General features: G+C 40.3%; 2 protein-coding genes and 1 long non-coding RNA gene across 10 annotated transcripts in view; 2 read left to right on the plus strand and 1 right to left on the minus strand.

Annotated features, from left to right (window-relative positions):
* Positions 1-12,517, minus strand: part of LOC108156055 (acetylcholine receptor subunit alpha-like) — a 65,555-nt gene extending 53,038 nt beyond the window's left edge. For 3 of the 8 annotated variants that reach the window (XR_004472032.1, XM_017287331.2, XM_017287329.2), the window contains exons 1-3: positions 12,267-12,515; positions 8,125-8,445; positions 2,518-2,562 (exon numbers count right to left, since the gene is read on the minus strand). Coding sequence is in view for 7 of the 8 variants with exons in the window: in XM_017287331.2 (XP_017142820.1) it covers positions 2,518-2,562; positions 8,125-8,364 (285 nt within the window). In the remaining variant the exon portion in view is untranslated. Of the gene's footprint in view, positions 1-2,517; positions 2,563-8,124; positions 8,446-12,114; positions 12,134-12,266 lie in introns of those variants that run through there. The other 5 variants (XM_017287333.2, XM_033389702.1, XM_033389703.1 and 2 more) reach the window with 4 other exon arrangements.
* Positions 10,181-12,409, plus strand: LOC117187319. The gene is made up of 2 exons (XR_004472033.1): positions 10,181-11,507; positions 11,572-12,409. It is a non-coding gene; the product is annotated as an uncharacterized LOC117187319 (long non-coding RNA).
* A 2,273-nt stretch (positions 12,518-14,790) lies between the features above and the next one.
* On the plus strand, positions 14,791-17,479 carry LOC108156729 (vacuolar protein-sorting-associated protein 11 homolog). Its single transcript, XM_017288384.2, has one exon. The coding sequence runs from the start codon at positions 14,833-14,835 to the stop codon at positions 17,404-17,406; it is 2,574 nt and encodes an 857-aa protein (XP_017143873.1). The 5' UTR covers positions 14,791-14,832; the 3' UTR covers positions 17,407-17,479.
* Positions 17,480-21,064: the final 3,585 nt, after the last annotated feature.

The raw sequence follows: 21,064 nt of genomic DNA on the forward strand, positions 1-21,064 counted from the left end.
TAACTAGATTGAAACCATTGTCTTATGTACAGGCAAAAGAAAAATTAATAGAACATACAAAATTGTATAATGTATTACAAATAAAAATTATAATTGCATTCAATATAACAATAATAATTATAATTGCACATGTAGCCATTAAATTTAAGAAACATCCTAAGACATTCACTGTAAAATGCATAAACCATAAAAGAGGAAGAAGAACCGACCTCAACTCTCATACTTGACACCCCGTCACTATACCCGAGGGTAATCGCCTAGGGACAGGCTAATAACAAACTTTGTGGGAGTGACATATCCAGAATTCTCCACTTCACATACACATTATGTTTATGTCCAATTCACCCACCCCATCCACAAAAGTAACAGGACACCCTTCAAGAATCAATAACTGATTCTTCCCACACTCCAACCTAGAGTCCACTAATATAAACAATGTACCCCATTGATTCATGATTCTTTAGAATCATGCCACTCATGACGACCAATCAGAGCTAGTCGTAAAACCAAAGAGTATCACATTCCTAGCTCTCTCAAGTAATGCAACACCGATCGCCAGCAGCGGCTATCCAGGCACGTAGGCCACCGACACGAAGATGCAGCCGAGGAACGCAACGCTCGAAGCCAAAGTCGAGAGCTCCAAGAGAAGGGATCATGGAAACTAGCCAACAATAGAGAAATCAGTTCCGTTTGAGACAAGCAGACATAGTCAAGTCGGGGTGATATTTAAATCTAGTGACATAAAGAAATTAAATACAAATCAAACAAATAACAGCTTTTATTTTATTTCTCGCGCCCTAGTGTACCATACCCCCACCCCCTGCCCATTCTTCATTTATTCTGTGGCGGTAGGTTAGTTCATCAAAATACCCAAAACAAGAAGCAAACTTAAATTTCAGTTCTAGCGGCCAGCAATGCTGGAACACACACCCAAAGTACGTGAGAATGCGTGTGCACATTCAAATATGCTGGAGGTACACCAGAAAACAGAAATTAGCACCAGCATCAGATCTCTGAAAACAAAAAAAGGCTTCCAACAAATATTTTTCTCGAAACATATTGCGTGTGTACTAACACATGCAAAGATGTTCCCTCTGCGCTCTCTCATGATGTCGCGTCAGTATCCGAACGCCAGAGCCGAAGTCTCTGGGGTTTTGAAACTGGTAATCCAGCGTGTGACACATTCTAGTATGAACTGGCAAATCTATATACTGTATGGTTAGTGGTCAAAATAAACGAAAAAGCGTTACAAATGTGTGATTTTAAAAATAATTGGTTTCTAGTATTTATACTGTGACCGTAGCAGCGACTCACAACATTCCCCCTCCACTATGTGCTCTTCCAAATAGGTGATTAGCATTTATGATATCGTACCCATTAATGACTATATAATTTTTCTTTGTGAATTGTGTTTCTGAAATTAGTAATTTATCAATGTTGTTGGTTTTAATAAAGAAAGCGATGGTTGGAAGGCCCATTGGCATTCCATGTGACTATACGAAGATATACTTTCATTATTTATTTACTAACATCAATATCATGTTGAGTAAATTGATTGTAGTCTTAGACTGTTTTACTAATAGTTGTTTAATTCTGCCTAGGGCTGATTTTGCTGTCAGCTTTATATAGGTCCCGGGTCCCCAGGACATTGAGGGCAACTGTATAGCAGACGAGTGGCCTGATCTGCTACTACAATCCAACTTTCCCAAGATAAATAGGATATTCGTATCGCAATGGCCACTTGTAAGCTTATGTTAAAATAACAATACAATACAATAATATACCATACATAGGTGGCAATAAGTATCGCATAACTCGGCAAACATAGCCGACCATAGACACCTGCAGAGACGAAGAAAAGGAAGAGACGGTGGGATGTGATAGCTCTTGACACCATGTGCTACAATGCAGAAGAGGGAAGATCACCAGTGGTGCCACAACGGTTCGAGACAAATTATCTGTGGCCGTTGCGGGCAGGGAAACGTATCAAACTTTGGGTTACTATTTCATGGCAAAGCTTAAGATAATAGCTTAAACTAATTAATTCGTAATTAATTATTACTAATCACTAAAAAAAACGAGGGGGAACGTTGAGAGTTGCTGCTGCCACCGCAACTCTACTATTATACCCGATGCTTAGTCAGTATGGCTCTCCACCGGCAGACGACGCGTACATTGAGAGACAGAAAATCCGTCGTCATCGGGCGCTGCGTAGCCACTGCAAATTGATTTGTTCCTTTTGGCTATAAAAATAATCGGATCTGATCCAGATTCGGCAATCACCAGATCCACGTTTTGTTATGTGGTGCCATTTTCACAACAAATCTAATGTACCCCTATACTCATTTTGAGTATCGGGTATAAAAACTATGGATTTCGGTACCTCAAATCCAGTTTAATAGCTAACATGGAAATTTTAGGTGAACATCTTCGAGATATAAAATTCACATTCAAGATTTTAAGTATAGAAATGAAACCTTCAATTATTAATCCAAGCAAGAATAAAAGAAAGCTTACCTGCTCCACCCAAAGATTGGTAGTCATTATTTGATTTTTTAAGTTCTATAAGGAAATAGTAAACAATTTGTTATTTAAGATAAATATTTATGGAGCTTATGTTCAATTATAAATGAAAAAATCACTTTGGTGGTTTTATTGTTTGGCACTCAGAAGAAAGTATTTGTACAACAAGTATTAGACTGCATCTTTCGGCGTCAAAAAATTTCGGATTATAGTATTTCGGTGTAAACTGACGTTGGCCAGTTTTCAAAAAAAAAAAAAAAAAAACAGCCGTCGTTGGACATTTGGCTCGCAGTAAAACAGTAAAATACCGTCGTTTAAAGTATTGATTTGGCTTGATATTCAACATCTTTTGAAGCACCCTGATCTTTTTTTTATCATTTTCTTACATAAATTGACACCGATTTTCAAATTGTATGGAATCCAACGCGAACACACTTCTTTTGCAAAGATGTAATCATGAAAAATCTTATTGATAGACGTCATTCTATTGAATGAACGGTCTATTGACCGTTGTACCGGCTTTTCGTATTGGCAATTTATGGTGCTTCATCAATAAAAGTTGAACTAAGCTGATCTAAGCTTTTATTAAAAAATAGGACAATAACAAACAACAAACAATAAAAATGGTTGCACAAGTGGATCAGGAGCAAACCGGATCAATCGCCAGAAAAACGCGAACGAGGAAGCAGCAGTCCTAGAAAAAAACACACAGACGCTCCAACAGCTGGTTCAACTGCTTTCGATGAAAATAAGTGCTGATGAAATAGACAAGAAAAATGATGCAAAGCTGGTAGTGGAAAATTTTCCCAAAATTATTCCAGAATTCAACGGAGAAAATATATCGGTACAGGAATGGTTTAATATCTTCGAGCTAAACGCTGAAGCATACGGACTAAATGACAAAACAAAATACGTGCAAGACGGAGCAAAATTGGCAGGTACAGCCGCTCTATGTATGAGTACGGCCAGTTGCGTCACCAACTTTAACAGGAGTTCGAGTGTGAGCGATTATGCAGTGCGCAAATTCACAATCAATTGTCTCGAAAGTTTTCACGATTATATACTGCAGATGAAACGCATTGCTGAACGTGGGACAACAGGCACGGAGGAGGCATAAATTGCGAGGAAAACCGCCTGAATTCTCTAAAAATAAACGGCGTGCAAGTCAAGGGGCTTATAGACACCGGTGCAGATGTTTCCCTATTAAAGATTTCCGTGTTCGGGAAAATGAGTGGTGTTCATCTGCAGCCAGTTCGTCAACTTTAAGGGGACTTGGAAACAACATCACAAGCTCCGCTGGGCAGTTTACGGCAGAAGTGGAGACCGACGGAATGCGTCTGGCACACAAATTCCTTGTGGTTGGCCGATCATGCCGTCGGATGCGAATTGTTGCTTGGATACGACTTTATATCCAAGTTCACAATGACATCAACGCCAGGAGGATATAAGTTTTCTCCCCTGCCGGGGAAGGAAACTGTGGACACCAAACAGACAAGTATTTACAATGTGGTCGAAGCAAATACTGATATACATGTTCCATCGCAGTTCAGAGATGCCGTCCAATCAATGATTCAGGACTTTACTGAAAAGATGCAGACTGCAGTGTTCCCGATGAATGGGCCAACGCTGGGATGAAACGGCACTTATCATTAAATCTCGCCAGTAATTGTCAAGAAAAAGGATGGGAGCAGCCGGGTTTGCGTGGACTATCGTCAGTTGAACAAGATGGTCTTGAAAGATTGCTTTCCCGTTCCAATCGTTGAAGAGGTGCTGGAAAAACTGGAAAATGCGAAGGTGTTCACCATCATGGACTTAGAAAATGGTTTCTTCCACGTTCCTGTGGAGGAAGGCAGCAAAAAATATACGGCGTTTCCGAAAGAAAGCCTCTTTGAGTGTAACCGTGCGCAATTCGCAGTTCGGTTTGTGCAATTCGCCAGCAGTTGTTATCCGGCAATTCAATTTTCATTTAGACTATCCATCGGCTCAGACTGCTACTCTGCTATTCGTTAATGCCTTTGCATAAATAAGTAGTCCCAGAATCCTACAACAAATACACGGTCGTTGCCGAAGCACAGTAGATCCAGGTCTCGGAGTATTTTCATGCTTTCAGAGGCGAAGCATAAGTGAAAAGAGAATTGAAACCCTAGGCACGCCCTCTGTCTAAGGGGCGTAACGAAGAACCTCATCATAGAACAGCTTTTTGGTCCCTCATGCAACATTTTGATATTACATAGTCTTTAGTCTTAGGTAATTGGCTAAGATTGTGGGCTGAACAATACTGACAGAGTAATTGTGTTCGAAAGTTGCATGACCCTTGCATGTCCCTAATTGCACGAGGTTTTTTTTGAAAACGGCAAAAACAGAATGGTGAAACGTAGATCTGGAAACATAAGTGGGATTTGTGCCACCTCCTCCTTTGAGCAGGTAAAAGCTATGCTGGCTATGACTTTACAGAATACTGCCATCCCTCACGAGGTGAAGTGGCAAAGAGCAAGACCTTAAGAACTGGAGAAGAATGGCGGACCACCGCCCAAGGTGACGTGAAAGCCATCACCATCACGTGACAGCCCTCTCCATGAAGGCGGTGACTGCCCTCAAGACGGTCTATCAAGGGGCCAAACTGGATGCCGTTAAATAGGAAGATGTACCCAGCACAGCGAGGGACAGAGCGTGGGTCTCAAATCCGAAATCACTTAAATTTCGGAACCTCAGAAGGGCAAACTGGATCGTGTTCTCCCAGAGTCTCTGAACGAGATTTCCAGGGAGGCCACGACTCACCTTGTTAAAATTTTTCCCGACTGCTGCATGATAAATCCATAAATCCAGCCCCTCTAGCAATAACAGAGGCCATAAGAAACCTGAACGGTGGACTCCAAAACTTGGTGAACTCCGGAAAGCCTCCTACAAACTATTCAATAAAGCGAAGGCTGAGACCGTTGAGCAGGACTGGGCCGAATACAAGGCCTGTCTGTCCACCTACAATAAAGAACTTAAGCAAGCCAAAGGCTTACCTCATGGCGTAAGTTCTGTAACCAAATCGAGAAAAACGCATAAGCTTCGCGATTGCGCAGAGCTCTCTCGAAGACAACATCCACCCTGGGCTACCTAAAGAACGCCGACCAGTCCTAGAAAGCGTCCAGCAATGACTCGCTAAATCTTCTCCTTAACACCCACTTCCCTGGCTTTAATGTAAACAGACCCAATTACTTTGTGCCTCCTTCTGTCGTCTCAAATGCCATCCTGAACCTGCTAAGCCAGGAGAACATTTCCTGGGCGATCAAAAGCTTTAAACCATACAAGTCCGCGGGACCAGATGGCATTATCTCTGCCGAACTAATTCACGATGGACATAAAGTCATTAATTGGCTCAAAAGAATTTACGAGGGAGTCTTCTCGCACGGTACATCACTTGGTTTTTGTTGGTTTTTATTCCCAAGGCAGGCAAGCTCTCGCACACTGCCCCCACCGATTTCAGACCCATTGGTCTATCGTGCTTCCTTCTGAAGACGATGGAACCGCTCCGGGGGGGCTGCATTGCACGGAGAGTATTTCGCCCAGTATCTCGGACTCTCAGCATGCCTATCGGAAGGGAAGATCAACCGAAACGGCCCCTCACACGATTACATCGACCATCGAAGCGTCCCTTAACTGTATAGAGTTCACCCTGGAAGCCTTCCTCCACATAGAAGGCGCCTTTAATAATATCCTTCCGACCGCCATCACGGGCGTACTGACGAACCTGGGGTTGACTCCATGACGTCGAGCCTAACCGATCAGGTGCTACAATGTAGGACGGTTGAGGCATCACTTGGGAGATTTGTAAGCAGAGGAACACCGCAGGGCGGAGTCCTCTCGCCCCACCTATGAGCCGTGGCAGTGGCAGCGAACTGCTGCTAGCATTCTCTGTTAAGTTTCCGCCGACGTTGTGTGCATGAATGCATGACAAGCACTCTCATGAAGATGTCCAAATGGTGAGACAAATGTGGGCTGGGAGTCAGCCCGCCTAAAGCGGAACTTGTGCTTTTCACTAAGAAGTACAAAGTAGCGGTACTGATTCCCCTAAAACTCTGTGGGGAAGCGTTAGCCTTTAGCAACAATGGCAAGTATCTTAGCCTAAACCTCGACATAAAGCTCGATTGGAAACTGAGCATACAGGATAGAGTAATGAAGGTCACAGTTGCCCTTTACACATGCAGGAGAGCAATCGGACTTAAATGGGGGATGACCCCGTATATAGTTCGGTGGCTATACACCGCTATCATACGACCAATCATGCTTTATTGAAGGGTAGTATGGTGGTCAGCCCTAGAAAAATAAACTTATCTCAACAAACTCAGTAGAGTTCAACGCATGTTAGAGCTATGCATAACTGGCGGGCTCATACGACCAATCATGCTTTATTGAAGGGTAGTATGGTGGTCAGCCCTAGAAAAATAAACTTATCTCAACAAACTCAGTAGAGTTCAACGCATGTTAGAGCTATGCATAACTGGCGGGCTACGCACTACTCCAGGGGTAGCCCTGAATACCGTGCTGGACCTCTTTCCCATAGATCTCATGGGAAAGAAGATTTAAGCACTCCTCCCTCAGAATGAGAGAAGCAAAACTATGGAAAGCAACCATTCTTGGGCACTCGGGCACTACACTCTGTTGTTGAGCCAATAAACTCAAGTACCCAACACATTCCAAGTGCAATGCAATATGACCGCGCTTGAGTGTAGCGGGCACAATTCAAGCAGTGGCTTCTCTGTCGAAGCAACGTCCAGTTATTTATTTAAGTTAGCCCCAAAGAACTGAGATCAGTCAGAAATAAACGGGTACCGAATAAATTCGGCCAAACAAAACTACACCTCCCGATTCTTTAAAAATACATTATTACACCCTCCCTCTCAAGGCCTTTCCAAATTTTTTTCGAAATTTTGAAATACACATGCAACAGCGAGAGTTTATAGGAATGTGGATACCAAGTTTTGTTGCTCTAGCCTTAATAGGAGAGATCTGAGATTAATCTGAGATCTGTGGATGCCACACATTTTCGTTGCGGGGGGGAAGGCGGTTTGGCGAATTTTTGAAATAATAAAATATTGTTGCTTTAGCTCTTATAGTCTCTGAGCACTAGACGCTCAAAGGGACGGACGGATGGACAGACGGACAGACAGACATGGCTCAATCGACGCGGCTATTAATGCTGATCAAGAATATATAAACTTTATGGGGTCGGAAACGCTACCTTCTAGACGTTACACACATCCACTTTCACCACAAATCTAATATACGCCCATACTCATTTTGAGTATCGGGTATAAATGCAGAAAAATATCAGATTTTAAAGATTTTAAAAAGAGTTTCATCGGCGCACAGCTGCATAATTTATTATACATTTTTGCAGCTCCAAGTCTATCAGTAAAAGTGGCTTTGACTGGCTTTTGAATGGTTTTATCATTCCTCATCTTCAGAAGTACAATACTCCTGGCGTACAAATTTTATAGTTGAAAAACGTGAAAACACTCGCGCCTATTAATGTGAAATAAATATTTAAAATTGTAGTCAAATATAACAACAAAAAATACGAGAATTTATACACATCTTCCTGGTACTTACCACATCGATAAGTTGGGAAAGTTTTAGTTTTATGCAAACTTTAAGAACATCTGTGGTATTAACAACGGGCCGGACCAATTTATTGTAGTTGCTCAAGAGATCGTCATAAAGCCGTTTTGCATCTGGATTACCTGCAACTGCTCCATGTACCATTAGAGCGGAAAAAATCCAAGCTCTTAACGTTTCGCCTGATGTTGGCCTCATAATAAATAGTCTTATAATCTTGATTATAAGCTTCATATGGCCATACAATTTGAATATAAATGTATACTTTTAATATGTCATTGTTAACCTTATTTCAATATTCTTCATTAGTAGTCTCTGTAAAAAAGTTTTTGTAAACTCATAATTATTAGAAACAAATTCAATAGCGTAAGTTAAATATTAAATATATATGTATGTAAATACATTAGAGTTGCTCTTATTAATACAAGTATAATTTTCAAAGGTCTCAGGTCTACAAATTGTATTTTTTGTATAAATCAGTAAAATATAAAGTCATAAGGTCATATAAGGTATGAGTGGAAAAATACAATAATCGCCAATGTTCCTTTGGCAGAATTGATTTTTTTAAAGATTTATTACACTAACATTTCGCTAATTTCGCAGTTTCCGCTAACATTTCAGCTCGATTGGCTATTATTTAAGCCAACAATAAATAGTTAACATTCAATTTTTCATACTAATGAGCAATTACACTTGCAGTGTATTAAAATATCTAAACCTCGTCTTATATTCATCCAAAAATGCTTTCGATACTTATTCCACCGTAGAAAAAATATTCCAATCGACTTAAAAAATTATGTGTGAGAAAGCTTTAACAGAATTAGTAATTATGGCGATATTTCCATCTAGTGATTAAGCTTTTTTTTGGATCATCACTCTCCTCAAATTTAGAGAGAAATGTTGCCGTCAATAAAACAAACAAACGTCAATCATAAAAGCTTTGTGACTTTTCTGATTCCATAAATAAGCGCGTGTATAAGCGCAGTGACATAAACCACTATTGTTTATGTTACACATTCCTTCTGAACAGCAACATGATCTGCCTCTTGAGCGCGGATCAGCTAGCTGCCCAAACTGCTGATCAAGCATTTCTCCAAAACACAGGCAGAACCCAAATGTACTCATACCGAGGCTAATGGTCTCTTCTAATAGGCCACTTAATGCTGATCATGCATTTCCATAAACCCAGGCAGAGACCGCTAGCACTAATACTGAATTCCTATTCGCCAAGAATATCATTACGGGGCTAAGCTTGAAAATTTATTTAGTGAATGGAAAAACAAGAATAAAACTGGAGACTGGAAAGCTTAAAGGTCAATCAACCCAACTTTTTCTGATAGATCTGGGGCTTTAATTTTTTTTAGTGAACTATGATTTTTTTCATATGGTGGATTCTTTTTTAAACATTTTTAGACTGGTATTTTTATACTCGATACTCAAAATGAGTAAGGGTGAAAATGGATGTGTGTAACGTCAAGAAGTAATCGTTTCCGACCCCATAAAGTAAATATATTCTTGATCAGCATCAAAAGCCGAGTCGATTGAGCCATGTCTGTGTGTCCGTCTCTCCGTCCGTCCGTCTGTCCATCCCTATAAGCGCCTAGCGCTCAAAGACTATAAGAGCTAGATCAACGACATTTTGTATCCAGACTTCCGTGATATGTCACTATTACTTCCACCCCCAAAAGGACGAAAATCTGCGGCATCCAAAAGGATACGAGAAAAACAAAAACGCAGAATCGTAGAAAATTACTTTATCTTATGGACTGCAGAATCTGAACTTTTCCTGATCGGCTTTGCCAATTGCTAAAAGTTGGAGCAGCCAAATTTGATATCCACACTTCTGTCATATTGAACCTTCGCAAGTGTATTTCAAAATTTCGCTTCACCCCTTTCCGCCTTCACAAAGGACGAAAATCTGTGGCATCCACAATATTGCAGGTAATGAAGAGAACTAAAAACGCGCAATCATAAAGAATGACCATCTCTACCAGATTGCCGAATATGGATCAGATCAGATTATTTGTATAGCCAAAAGGAATAAATCAATTTGCAGTGGCTACGCAGCGCCCGACGACACGTTCAGACACGTTTTCTGTCTCTAACTCACGTACTCTTTTTCGCTCAATGTAGCCATGTATCGCTTTATGTATCGGGTATAAATGTTGAGTTGCGGTCGAAGCAGCAGCTCACAACGTTCCCCCCCGTTTCTAATGTTTTTTCAGAGGTTGTGCTTCTTAATCATTGTTCTAAAATGGTGCAGCAACTCTTGTCACTTTGTGTTGACGATGATAATCCGCTAAACGCTTGTATGCGCCAATCTGCAAGACACCTCTCCACAGCTGACAGATGGCGGGCTACTTGGGAAGTTGCATTTACTGGGCATCTGGTAAAATGTACATTACCCGATTTACAGATGTAGCCTGTAAGTAGTGTTTGATGCGGTTTATGATTAAGATGCCTGTCCCACCGTGTGCTTTTTCATCCGAATGATCTGTTCCATATAATGGATGTGTTTGCCGTATAGGAATCATGTTAGCCCAAGTTTATGCTGTGAAACGACTCTGGCATTCTACAGAGATGCATGAGATTTTGTATGTCTATCATACTTTGCTACAGAGTAAATATCATTGCTTCAATAGGGCTTTGTGGCTGATCTGGGGGCTGCTGAGAGTTTACCATATTCGGCTGGGTTGGCTTTTCTAGTCATTTTTTTAAAACACTAAAAAAAAGCTATCTATATGGTGTTTGGGGGATCAAAAACCTAGCCGCTTTTGCTAAGATTAGTTCAGGTGTGATTTTGGATCATACAAATTCGTTGGGTCTATTGTGAGAGCGTGCCGCTATTACTCGGGGAACTCCTTGGAAACTGGACAGCCTCTATAGTTCCCTGTGAGGTATCCTCCACAGCTTCCACATTTCTGCAGTCTGACCCTAGAGTACGTAAGTCCTGTTATGCCCATATTCCTGGCAATTTGTGCATTGCCCTGGACTATGGCGTTTATGCGTTTCTTCTAAACTAATTCTGGGGTGCTACAGGAAGTGCAGTTTGTAGATTGAGTGTACTTCGTTTTGCTTTAAAGTTCATATGTATGTCTGGCTCGAGCTCGACCATGAAAAGTGGTTTTGGCTTTTTGCTTCTGTTAATAATATTTTTTACTGTCTTGGCTACAAAGCCTTTTTCCCTTAGCGCATCTGTGATTTCAAATATTTTAACGTCTTCGGACAAAATTAAAAGCTTTCGCACTAAGTTGGTGTTATGGATCAGTAACGATATCAGTGGTACCAATGAAATGAAGTGAAAATGATAGTGAAGCAATTGGAAATATTAACTGTTATTTTGCACAAGTGGGCCCTACTAGCTACTACGAAACAAGGTACAATATCCATTTTAGTAATAAATACAAATTAAATAAATATTGCTTTTTTCTATGTTGCAAGACAAATTTGTAGATATGCGCGGTCTTCTTTGCCCATCCCACCGTAACAACATAAACTGAGATAAAACTAATAGTTATATGCAGAGCACCAAGGACTTCAGACTGATGTATAATATTTATTGTATAAGTTGCATAAATCATATGTATACTGAGCACCGCGAAACGTGCACTGAGACTTATGTACATATGTATGTAAGTTACGATTTGTTGCAAAGTTGCAAGCGTGCCAATAAAGGACTTAGGGAACAAGTTTTCGGAAGCCGGAATAAAACTAGCTCTATCCCTTAAGGGATATTGTAAGATTTTTTCGAACCGTGATCGGAACACCTACAAGCCGTATTTGTTTTTAAGTACTTGGTAATAACATACATACAATAGTATATCATAATCTTACAAATAAATCAACCCTTAAAGTGTATAGAATATTTACATAAAATCTGTGTACAATCGCTAGTTACATAACAGCTCTTTGGATAGCAATTAAATAGCTCTGGAGGATGAAATCCGACTAATTTAACTATGTATGTGAAAACGATATACATACTTTTACTTAATTAGTACTTCTACATTGCATGTAAACCGTTATTTATACAGTGAAAGACAAACTCTTGCCTTGCAATGTTCGGACATTTATTCCACATTACACAAAAAAACGGTCACCAAAAACAGTACTAGTTACCAAATGATGTAAAATACCTTTTTATATATTTAACACAAAAATGTACTGGAAATTTATATGTTCGACAAATTGAACTGTGATACATATGTATGCATCTGAATGTTACTTTGTACATTGCATTTTCTAACATATTAAAATAAAGAAAAAAACTCTTGAAACAGTTGTGTTCTTATAAAACAACGTTAAATCGATTGTCTTTTAAAACTGGGTGTAGGATTCACTTGGAAACCTCACAGCTCTCTTCCAGTCCAAAAATGACGACTGGAAGGATGCCTGGACGAAAAATTCCTCCCTGAACTTTTTTAGAATACAGTATAATACCAACAAAAATATACTAAATTTTTATTTACAATTTGAAATATTGTAATTTATTAAATGTAGAATTTCTTATGAAAAGAGAAGGGAAAAAGAAGAACGAATTTAAATTAAACGAGGGGGAACGTTGTGAGTTGAGGTGGACACCGCAACTCTACAGGTATACCCGATACTTAGTCATCTGATAGATATGATCATTATCTATGATTCTACGTTTTTAGTTTTCTCGTATCCTCAATATTGTGGATGCAACAGTTTTTCGTCTTTTGTGGGGGCGGACGGGGGTGGGGCGAAATTTTGAGATATACGTTTTATAGTGAGCGTTAATAGTCTCTGAGATTTGTGGATGCCCCAGATTTTCGTCCTTTGCGGGGGCGGAAGGGGGTGTGGCGAAATTTGGACACGAAACGGTCAAGGTCCGATATCACAGGAGTGTGGATACCAAATTTGGTTGCTCTGGCTCTTATAGGTTCTGAGATCCTTGAACTCATATTTTGCAATTGACAAAACCGACCATGAAACCTGTGTGTTAGAGCGAGAAAGAATGAAATTGTTTTCTTGATTCTGGCTATAATAATTATACGATCTGGTAGAGATTTTACACTCTAAAAGATATGGTCATCCTCTACGATTCTGCGTTTTTGGTTTTATCGTATCTTTAAAAATGTGGATGCCACAGATTTTCGTCCTTTGTGGGAGCGGAAGTGGGCGGGGAGAAGTTTTGAAATATTTTTGTAGCAGTGACATATCACAGAAGTCTGGATCCAAAACATCGTTGCTCCATCTCTTATAGTCTTTGAGCACTAGGCGCTGAAGGGGACGGACAGACGGACGGACGGACAGACGGACAGACGGACAGACAGACAGACAGACAGGGCTCAATCGACTCGGCTATTGATGCTGATCACGAATATATATACTTTATGAGGTCGGAAACGATTCCTTCTGGACATGACTCTATCCATTTTCACCACAAATATAATACACTCCTATACTCATTTTGAATATCGGGTATAAAAAAAACACAAAAAAAAAACACATTTATATTTTTGTTGTATTGTTGTATTTATGATATCTCTCTAATACATAAATCTGTTTTGGGTCGTCGTCGTTGCCCGAAATTTTACTTTCTCGTGAGTAAAATATCGGGCGACGACGACGCAAAATATTTTTTTTAGAATAGAGAGAAACTTTTTCCACGTATACAAAGCAAAACATAATTTTTCCGATTTCCTTTTGAAATCACATAAATTGGGGCTCCCGTTTACACATTCCGCAAGATTTATTCGTTGTCAAAACGAAAGGAAAAGTGAACGGCTTTCTATGCAACAAAACGAACCTAAATTGCAAAAGGAAGAAAATATATGTTTTATTTGATGCATAAACATAATCTTGACATCTGTTATCACCTAATAACTTGTGCGTTCTTCACTTCATAATGAATATTTTAACCCAATCTCAAATTTGGCTCGGAAAAAATTGTCCTGTTAAACGACAATTTTCGGTTTTGTGCAAACAGCTGACGCACTTCGATTTGGTTATCGGAACGTTAGCAAGAAATATATATTTGCGCATAACTGCACAAATATGCATGTAACATGCGTTTAACAAAACATGTGAGTGAGCACAGCTGTTTCCCGGCCCACTTAATTCGGCCTTCAAAATGTAAGTGCAGCAATTTAACTTTTTATTTTAAAATTACCACTTTGTTCTTTATATCCTAGGAGAGCATAAAGTATCTTTCTCCAAAATCAATTGAAAAAATGAAAGGCATTTTAATCATGCAGTATTTTTACAAACCAGCCAGGTCAGCTATTTCTGTTTGCCAGAAACGATGAAAAAATAAACATATCGATAGCAAAAATATGTGAAAACTTGAGCACTGTTAAACGAAACTTTTTGGCCGAAAACGTAATCCGCAAGTAAGTGAAAAACGGAGCCTGCGTGATATATCACCTATGATATATATACATATACGTATATACATATACATATATACCTACATATATACCTATGGCATATGCATTTAAAAACAGTATATACAATATACATATATAAATTGATATACAAATTTGCATTGTTCGAAAACGGGAACACCAATATTTTCGTTGCTCTTTAGTGGTGGGTAAATATAATCCGGTGCAACACATCGAGGAATACCCTCTATATTGTTATAATTTTGATGTAATTAAATATTTTTGAGCAAAAAATCCGGTCATACTCTTGTTGCTGTATATGCAGTATGTATAAGTTTTCAGTCATACTAAGATGAATACTACAGTTTTAGAATGGAAAAAAGTCAACTTTTTTGATATTGTTGGATTGCCTTATGTAAAATTCCCGAATATTGAGGAAATTACGTGTCACTGTTTCAATCTGACCAAATCTGATGCTGGTGAAAGTAATAATACTCTAGTGCTCTGTGACAAAAATGGACAACTACATGTTTATTTTCCTAACTGGGAGTGCATATCCTTTAAAAGTCAACATTGCCAGCGCCACATCAGGCAATGTGCACTGACGTCTAATAATTTACTAGCAACTGTCACACAAGATGCAACATTTGTAGTACACATAGATATATACGATTTAAAAAAGTTGACAAAAAAACAAGGAGCTCCACTGATTGCATCCGCAACTATTAATACAACAAGTCCTACCACATGCATCAATGCAGTCATTGAGGATAAAATACTGATATTAGCCTTAGGCTTTGAGAATGGGGACATTCTGTTGCATTATGGAAAAATGAACAGATTTATTTTGACAAATAGTCGCCGCCACTCAATATCTGCACACGCAATTAATGGAATACATTTCGACATCAGACGTCAAAGCACGGATAAACAAACTACATATATGTTTGTGACATGTTTTGATGGCGTGTTTTGCTTTACAATCAAAGAAAAAGGCGCCATTGATCAAAAATATATACTGGATAATAATAAACATGCTTACAATCATTGTTGTACGATGCGCAAAGCAAGTAATGCAGAATTAGATGATTCTATGTTAGTAGTAGGGCGAGAAGATGCTATATACTGCTACACTCGTGACGGAAGGGGCCCTTGCTATGCCATTGAAGGGGAAAAAAAATGTTTGGATTGGGTAGGCCATTATCTCATCGTTGTAGTCCAAAGTCCAAAAAGTTTTTTTTCGGATAAGACGAAGGTGACTCTAATTGTAGTGGATACTGAAAACAAAATTATTGTTTTTTCTAAACAACTTGAAGATTTTCTTTTTACTATCAGCGAAAACGAAGTATGTTACATTATCACTAATACTGAAGATAGGGATAACTCTTGTACAAACATATTCAAATTACAGCAGTACAATACGAATACAAAAATTCGACTTCTAATTGAACAAAGTATGTACAATATTGCTCTGCAATTGTTATCAAGAGAAGCCCTTGTTTCTTCATATGATACTGCTTGCGTGCGGTTTCAATACGGAAATCATTTAGTACTTAAGGGCGACATAAGTAGAGCAGTCATAGAATATACTAAAACAATTGGCTTTATTAAACCCTATGATGTGATTTCCAAACTACTGTTTTCCAGGTACACTGAATATCTAAAAGAATATGTATATGAACTTTTAAAAAGTAATCATTCTAAAAACAAGCACCTAAAACTTTTTAAATTACTTGATGAGAAAAAGTGTAACCCGAAGAATGATTTCAATCCTGGCAATAATGTTTTTTTCAATACCACGGGTAATGTTTATCTGGATACGCTTTTAGATAAACCAAGCAGTAATTTAAATTCTGCAAATGGAACTCAATCCAAAAGTTTTGAAGGCAATGAAATTTTACATTTCCATTTAGAATATGGACCAGAATCACTAATGAAAAACCCAGAAACTTATTTAAAGATTGTCAAATCGGTAATTATTGGAAACACGACAAAAAACATTCTTTGTTTTTTTTCCATTTTGTCGGAATATAACGAGTTTTGCGCCAACTTATTATCAGAAATAATTGGGAGTTACCCCACATGTGATGAGCAATTATATGATTATTTACTAATTCTGTATCTTGGACTTTGGCGTGATAAAAAAATAACCACCGGTTTTGTTTTAGATTTTTTGAATAATGGTCGCCTACGTCTTGAAAAAGTTTTAATTATATGTCGACTCTATATATTTTTGAATGGGATTAAACAATTTCATAAAAATCTGAATAACGCAGATATAGTAACCGATGGAGGATCGGACAAATGCGTACACAGTCTTATTAAGAGTTATCCAGATCTTAATTACGTCTTTGAACTGAAGACAAGCTCATTATTAATGATTTTAAATAGTGGATTCCGAAATAATTCGATACATGCATTGCAACTTAAACCTTTTATTAGGGAAAGGATAGTCCAAAATATTTTGGACTCAAGAAACGAATTGCAAACTATTGAAAATTTAAATAAAAAAATTAAAAAAGCAGATTTTACGCTTTCTCTTTATACAAATAATCCAATAGAATTTCGCAATAGTTCATGTGATATCTGTCGCCAATCGCTAAATATGCAATCTGTCTATTTCCTTTGTCAACATTCTTTCCATAAACAATGTCTTATCTACAATAAGTTGAGACGTGGGGAAGAAGCAATATGTGTTGCTTGCAGTGGCGAAATTAATTACTCTCCCGACCAAAATGTTTATTTAGAGTCAACAGACACCATTACAGTGATTTCAAAGGTAATTTCTATGGGGATTGTAGAAATAGCAACCAATAGCGGATTCTCCAGAAATATTACTCCAATAAAAGAGCCCTATGAAATCAAAAGTACAACCTCGAGAAATCCCTTTAGTTTAAATGTTAATATTTCCGAAGGCATATCTTAGAATCACTTTACCTATACGAATATTCTAATCATTTTATGTACCCTTAGAAAAATAAATAAATGTATTTTTTCAATATCTAACTTATTTTTTAGTTCAACCTCTGAAAAAACAGTACAAACAAGATTTATAAAGACCCAAATCTATCAAACGCGAGGGGAAAGTAATGAGTTGCTGCTGAGACCGCAACCGATGGCTCAGTATGCCAGTATGGCTCTCCTCCGCCAGACGGCGCTAGCATTAAACGACACGACAAAGAGTGCATGAGAGAGAGAGACTTAGTCGAAACGTGTCGTCGGGCGCTACGTAGCCACGGCAAATTTAGTTGTTACTTTTGGCTATAATAATGATATGGTCATTCTTTATAATTGTACGTTTTAAGTTTTCTCGTATCTTCAAAAAGGTATATGCCACAGATTTTCGTCCTTTGTGGGTCTGGTTGGTCCAAAGTTACGCCTTCAAATTAGGGGCCTTCAATTCTATGGGTGGGGTTTTGTCTATGAGCGCTTTCAGGGTGAAGCATGGGTTACTGGTCTTCAGTGGGTTGACTTTTAGATTCCATCTCTTGCACCAAGCTGCCAAAGAGTGGAGGTACTCCTGGAGTCCATCTGCTGCTTCAAGGCGGCATTTAGAGCTGTAGAGAAGTGCTATATCGTCCGCGTAAGTAGCAAGTAGAGCCTTACGGGGAACCTACATATGGTGCTCGCTTGGGGCGGGTAGATCTGCGGTATAAATAGAGTAGAACAGCGGGCCAAGGACGCTGCCCTGTGGAACTCCAGCTCTCATTTGGCAAGGGGTTGAATAGGTGTTCTTGCACCTGACCATAAACTGACGTCCTTCCAAGTATGATCGTAGGACTCCGTAGTATGGTGCTGGGAAGAGTTTTTTAATTTTACTCAGTAGGCCGATATGCCAAACTCTATCGAATGCTTGCTGCATATCAATGAAGACTGCATTGCATTATTCTAGATTATCGAAGGCCTGTAGGATGTGCCTTACCAATCTATGGACTTGCTCCACTGTGCCGTGTCCCTCCCGAAAGCCAAACTGATGATTCGGCAAGATACGGCATTCCTTGATGATCCCACCAAGATGATTGGCAAGAAGCCTTTCCCAGACCTTAGATAAGGAAGACAAGAGACTTATGGGCCGTTACGATTCAGGGTCATCCTCCGGTTTTCCAGGCTTATGGATCATCAGGATTGTTGCTATCTTCCACTGCTTGGGGAAGAACTGCATCCTTAACATGGCGTTAAAAATGAGCGCTATGTAGAGTATCGCCCGTGTAGGTAATGCCTTCAGTGTGGAATTGCACACTCTGTCAATGCCAGGAGCCTTCTTCCTCGGTAGGGACTTGATGACTTCTACAATCTCCTCAACCCTGACTGGTTTAATGGGTAAGGCCATTTGTAGAGGTGCTTGCAGACTATCTTGGGTCTCTCTGAACTGTGCCTCCGTGGCGAATTGGTAATGGCTGAACCTGTCCTCTAAATGATGTGCAAACGAATTGGCCTGCTCTTCTTCGTTTCTGGCAAGATCGCCGTTGGGACACCGGATATGAACCTGTCTTAACGGTTGTCTCTTAAGAGATTTAGTGGTCTTCCAAAGCGGTGCTGGTAGGTGTTTGTATGCTTTTTTCGTTTTCAGAGATCTGATGCTGATGCTAATTTCTGTTTTCTGTCGTGCCTCTAGTATATTTGAATGTATGGGTGCACACGCATTCTTACGTGCTTTGCGTGTGTGTGTTCTAGTATTGCTGGCCGCTAGAACTTAAATTTAAGTTTGGTTCTTGTTTTGGGTCTTTTGATGAACTAACCTACCGCCACAAAATAAATGAAGAATGGGCAGGGGGTGGGGGTATGGTACACTAGGGCGCGGGAAATAAAATAAAAGCTGTTATTTGTTTGATTTGCCCAGTCTTCCCCAAATCCGTACCGAGTCAGCAGCTGCGCTAAAAGAGCTCCAGAGGGCTGTCCACAAGTGCCTCACGACACTCAAATACTCCGAGGTCTTCACAGACAGCGCTTTCGCTGACGGAGTGTTAGTGTACCTCAATTCCGCTAAGCTGCCAAAGACGACCGTAAAGCTTTGGCGGCAATCCGTGACGCATAAGTCCGAAATTCGCACCTGGCACGCCATGGACAAGTTCCTGGCGGAGCGGTACCTGTCTCTCGAAGTGACCGAGGACGGCCATCCAGGCATGGAGACTCAGGCCCACTTCAGGGCGAGCATACCCACTTCAGACCATTCCAGAAGCAATCCGTTTCGGTCTCAAGGAAGTCCTTATCCTAGAAGTGCCCACTCGTTCGAGACCACAGTGAATCAAAACAGGAGCACTTGTGATCTCTGCTCCAAAGAGTATCATCCAATCCGTTTATGCCCTCACTTCCTTCAAATTCCAACTTATACAGGTAGAGGTCTCCGGCCTAAATAATGCCGTATCCGCTCAGTCAAAGAAGCTCTGCAGTTTTTCCATTCGCTCTCCGACTAAGCCGGGCTTACAACTAAATGCCAGAGCCTACGTTATTCCGGAATTGGCAGCAAATATTCCATCGCATCCGATCTCACTGATTCTTTAAAGACCTGCGGAACCTCTCATGGGCGGATCCGGCCTTTTATGAGAGTTCCTTCCGTCCATCCAGTTAAGTGGCTCACTGACCAGCATCTGTGGCTTTCTTCTCGGGCAGGAAACCATTTTCGGCTGGGTACTCACAGGTTCAGCGCCTCAGGTGATGAATCACATCTCATCGTTTTCGAGTCAAAGTTCCAGACGATCTATCAAACTGGTACAAGACTCAGGGTCTTTTTACGAAAGCAATTTCCTTCCAGCTCCCTCCGCAGAAGTTCTCGGACGGTCTCCTACGCTTGACCAAAGGGAATATTTTCAAAATATTCACTGTATGAAAGCTCAACGCTCCGTTCCGAATACAAGCCTGAACTTGAATGTGAATCCGTCCTTAGATCAACACAGCGTCACCAGACCATGTAACCGGGCCTCAATTTCCAATGTCCTAAATGTGTCTCACACCCGTTCCAAGATCGGTAATAATGTGTCTTCGACTCCTTTATTTCATCTTAGTTCTCCTCATCCAGACATGGCCCTACGGTCCCGCGCCAACCGCACCATGGAGAAACGACGTGCTCGGGAAATTGGCTCCAACCATTGCCGAATCTGCCAAGGAGTCCATCCGCTACGGACCTGCCACCAATTTCTTCTCCTGAGCCCCGAGGAGAGACTCCGAGCTGTCCTTATCAACAAGTATTGCGGAAACTGCCTGGCTCACCAAGACTCCGGCAAGGATTGTCGCAATGGCGGGCTGTGTGGCAAGAACCACCACACGCTACTCCACGTACGCCGCCCTCGTCGTCCCGCTCAGCCGCAACTGCACGGTCGCCATCTACATCGGCCCACTTCGAACAACACAGTCGTCTCCCCGTGAGCCGCCCCGCCGTAGGAACCACGGCGATGTCCATAGACTCCTTAAGCCCCGTTTTGCGCATCCGCACGCCGATTCGACCGTGGAGCGATACTGAGCCGACGTCCGTGTCAAGTCCAGAGCACTGTTTTTGGATGAACCGGGTCCGGGGCGTGCACCCAGCCATAGGCCACCGAATTATACTTGCAAACGGCCGATCTACCGCGATATCCGCCAAACAATAA

This window comes from Drosophila miranda, chromosome 2 (assembly GCF_003369915.1).
Source record: "Drosophila miranda strain MSH22 chromosome 2, D.miranda_PacBio2.1, whole genome shotgun sequence".
Classification (NCBI taxonomy): domain Eukaryota; kingdom Metazoa; phylum Arthropoda; class Insecta; order Diptera; family Drosophilidae; genus Drosophila; species Drosophila miranda.

Coding starts and splice junctions, on each gene's coding strand:
- LOC108156729 (XM_017288384.2), top strand. CDS start 14,833: ATGAATACTACAGTTTTAGAATGGAAAAAAGTCAACTTTTTTGATATT.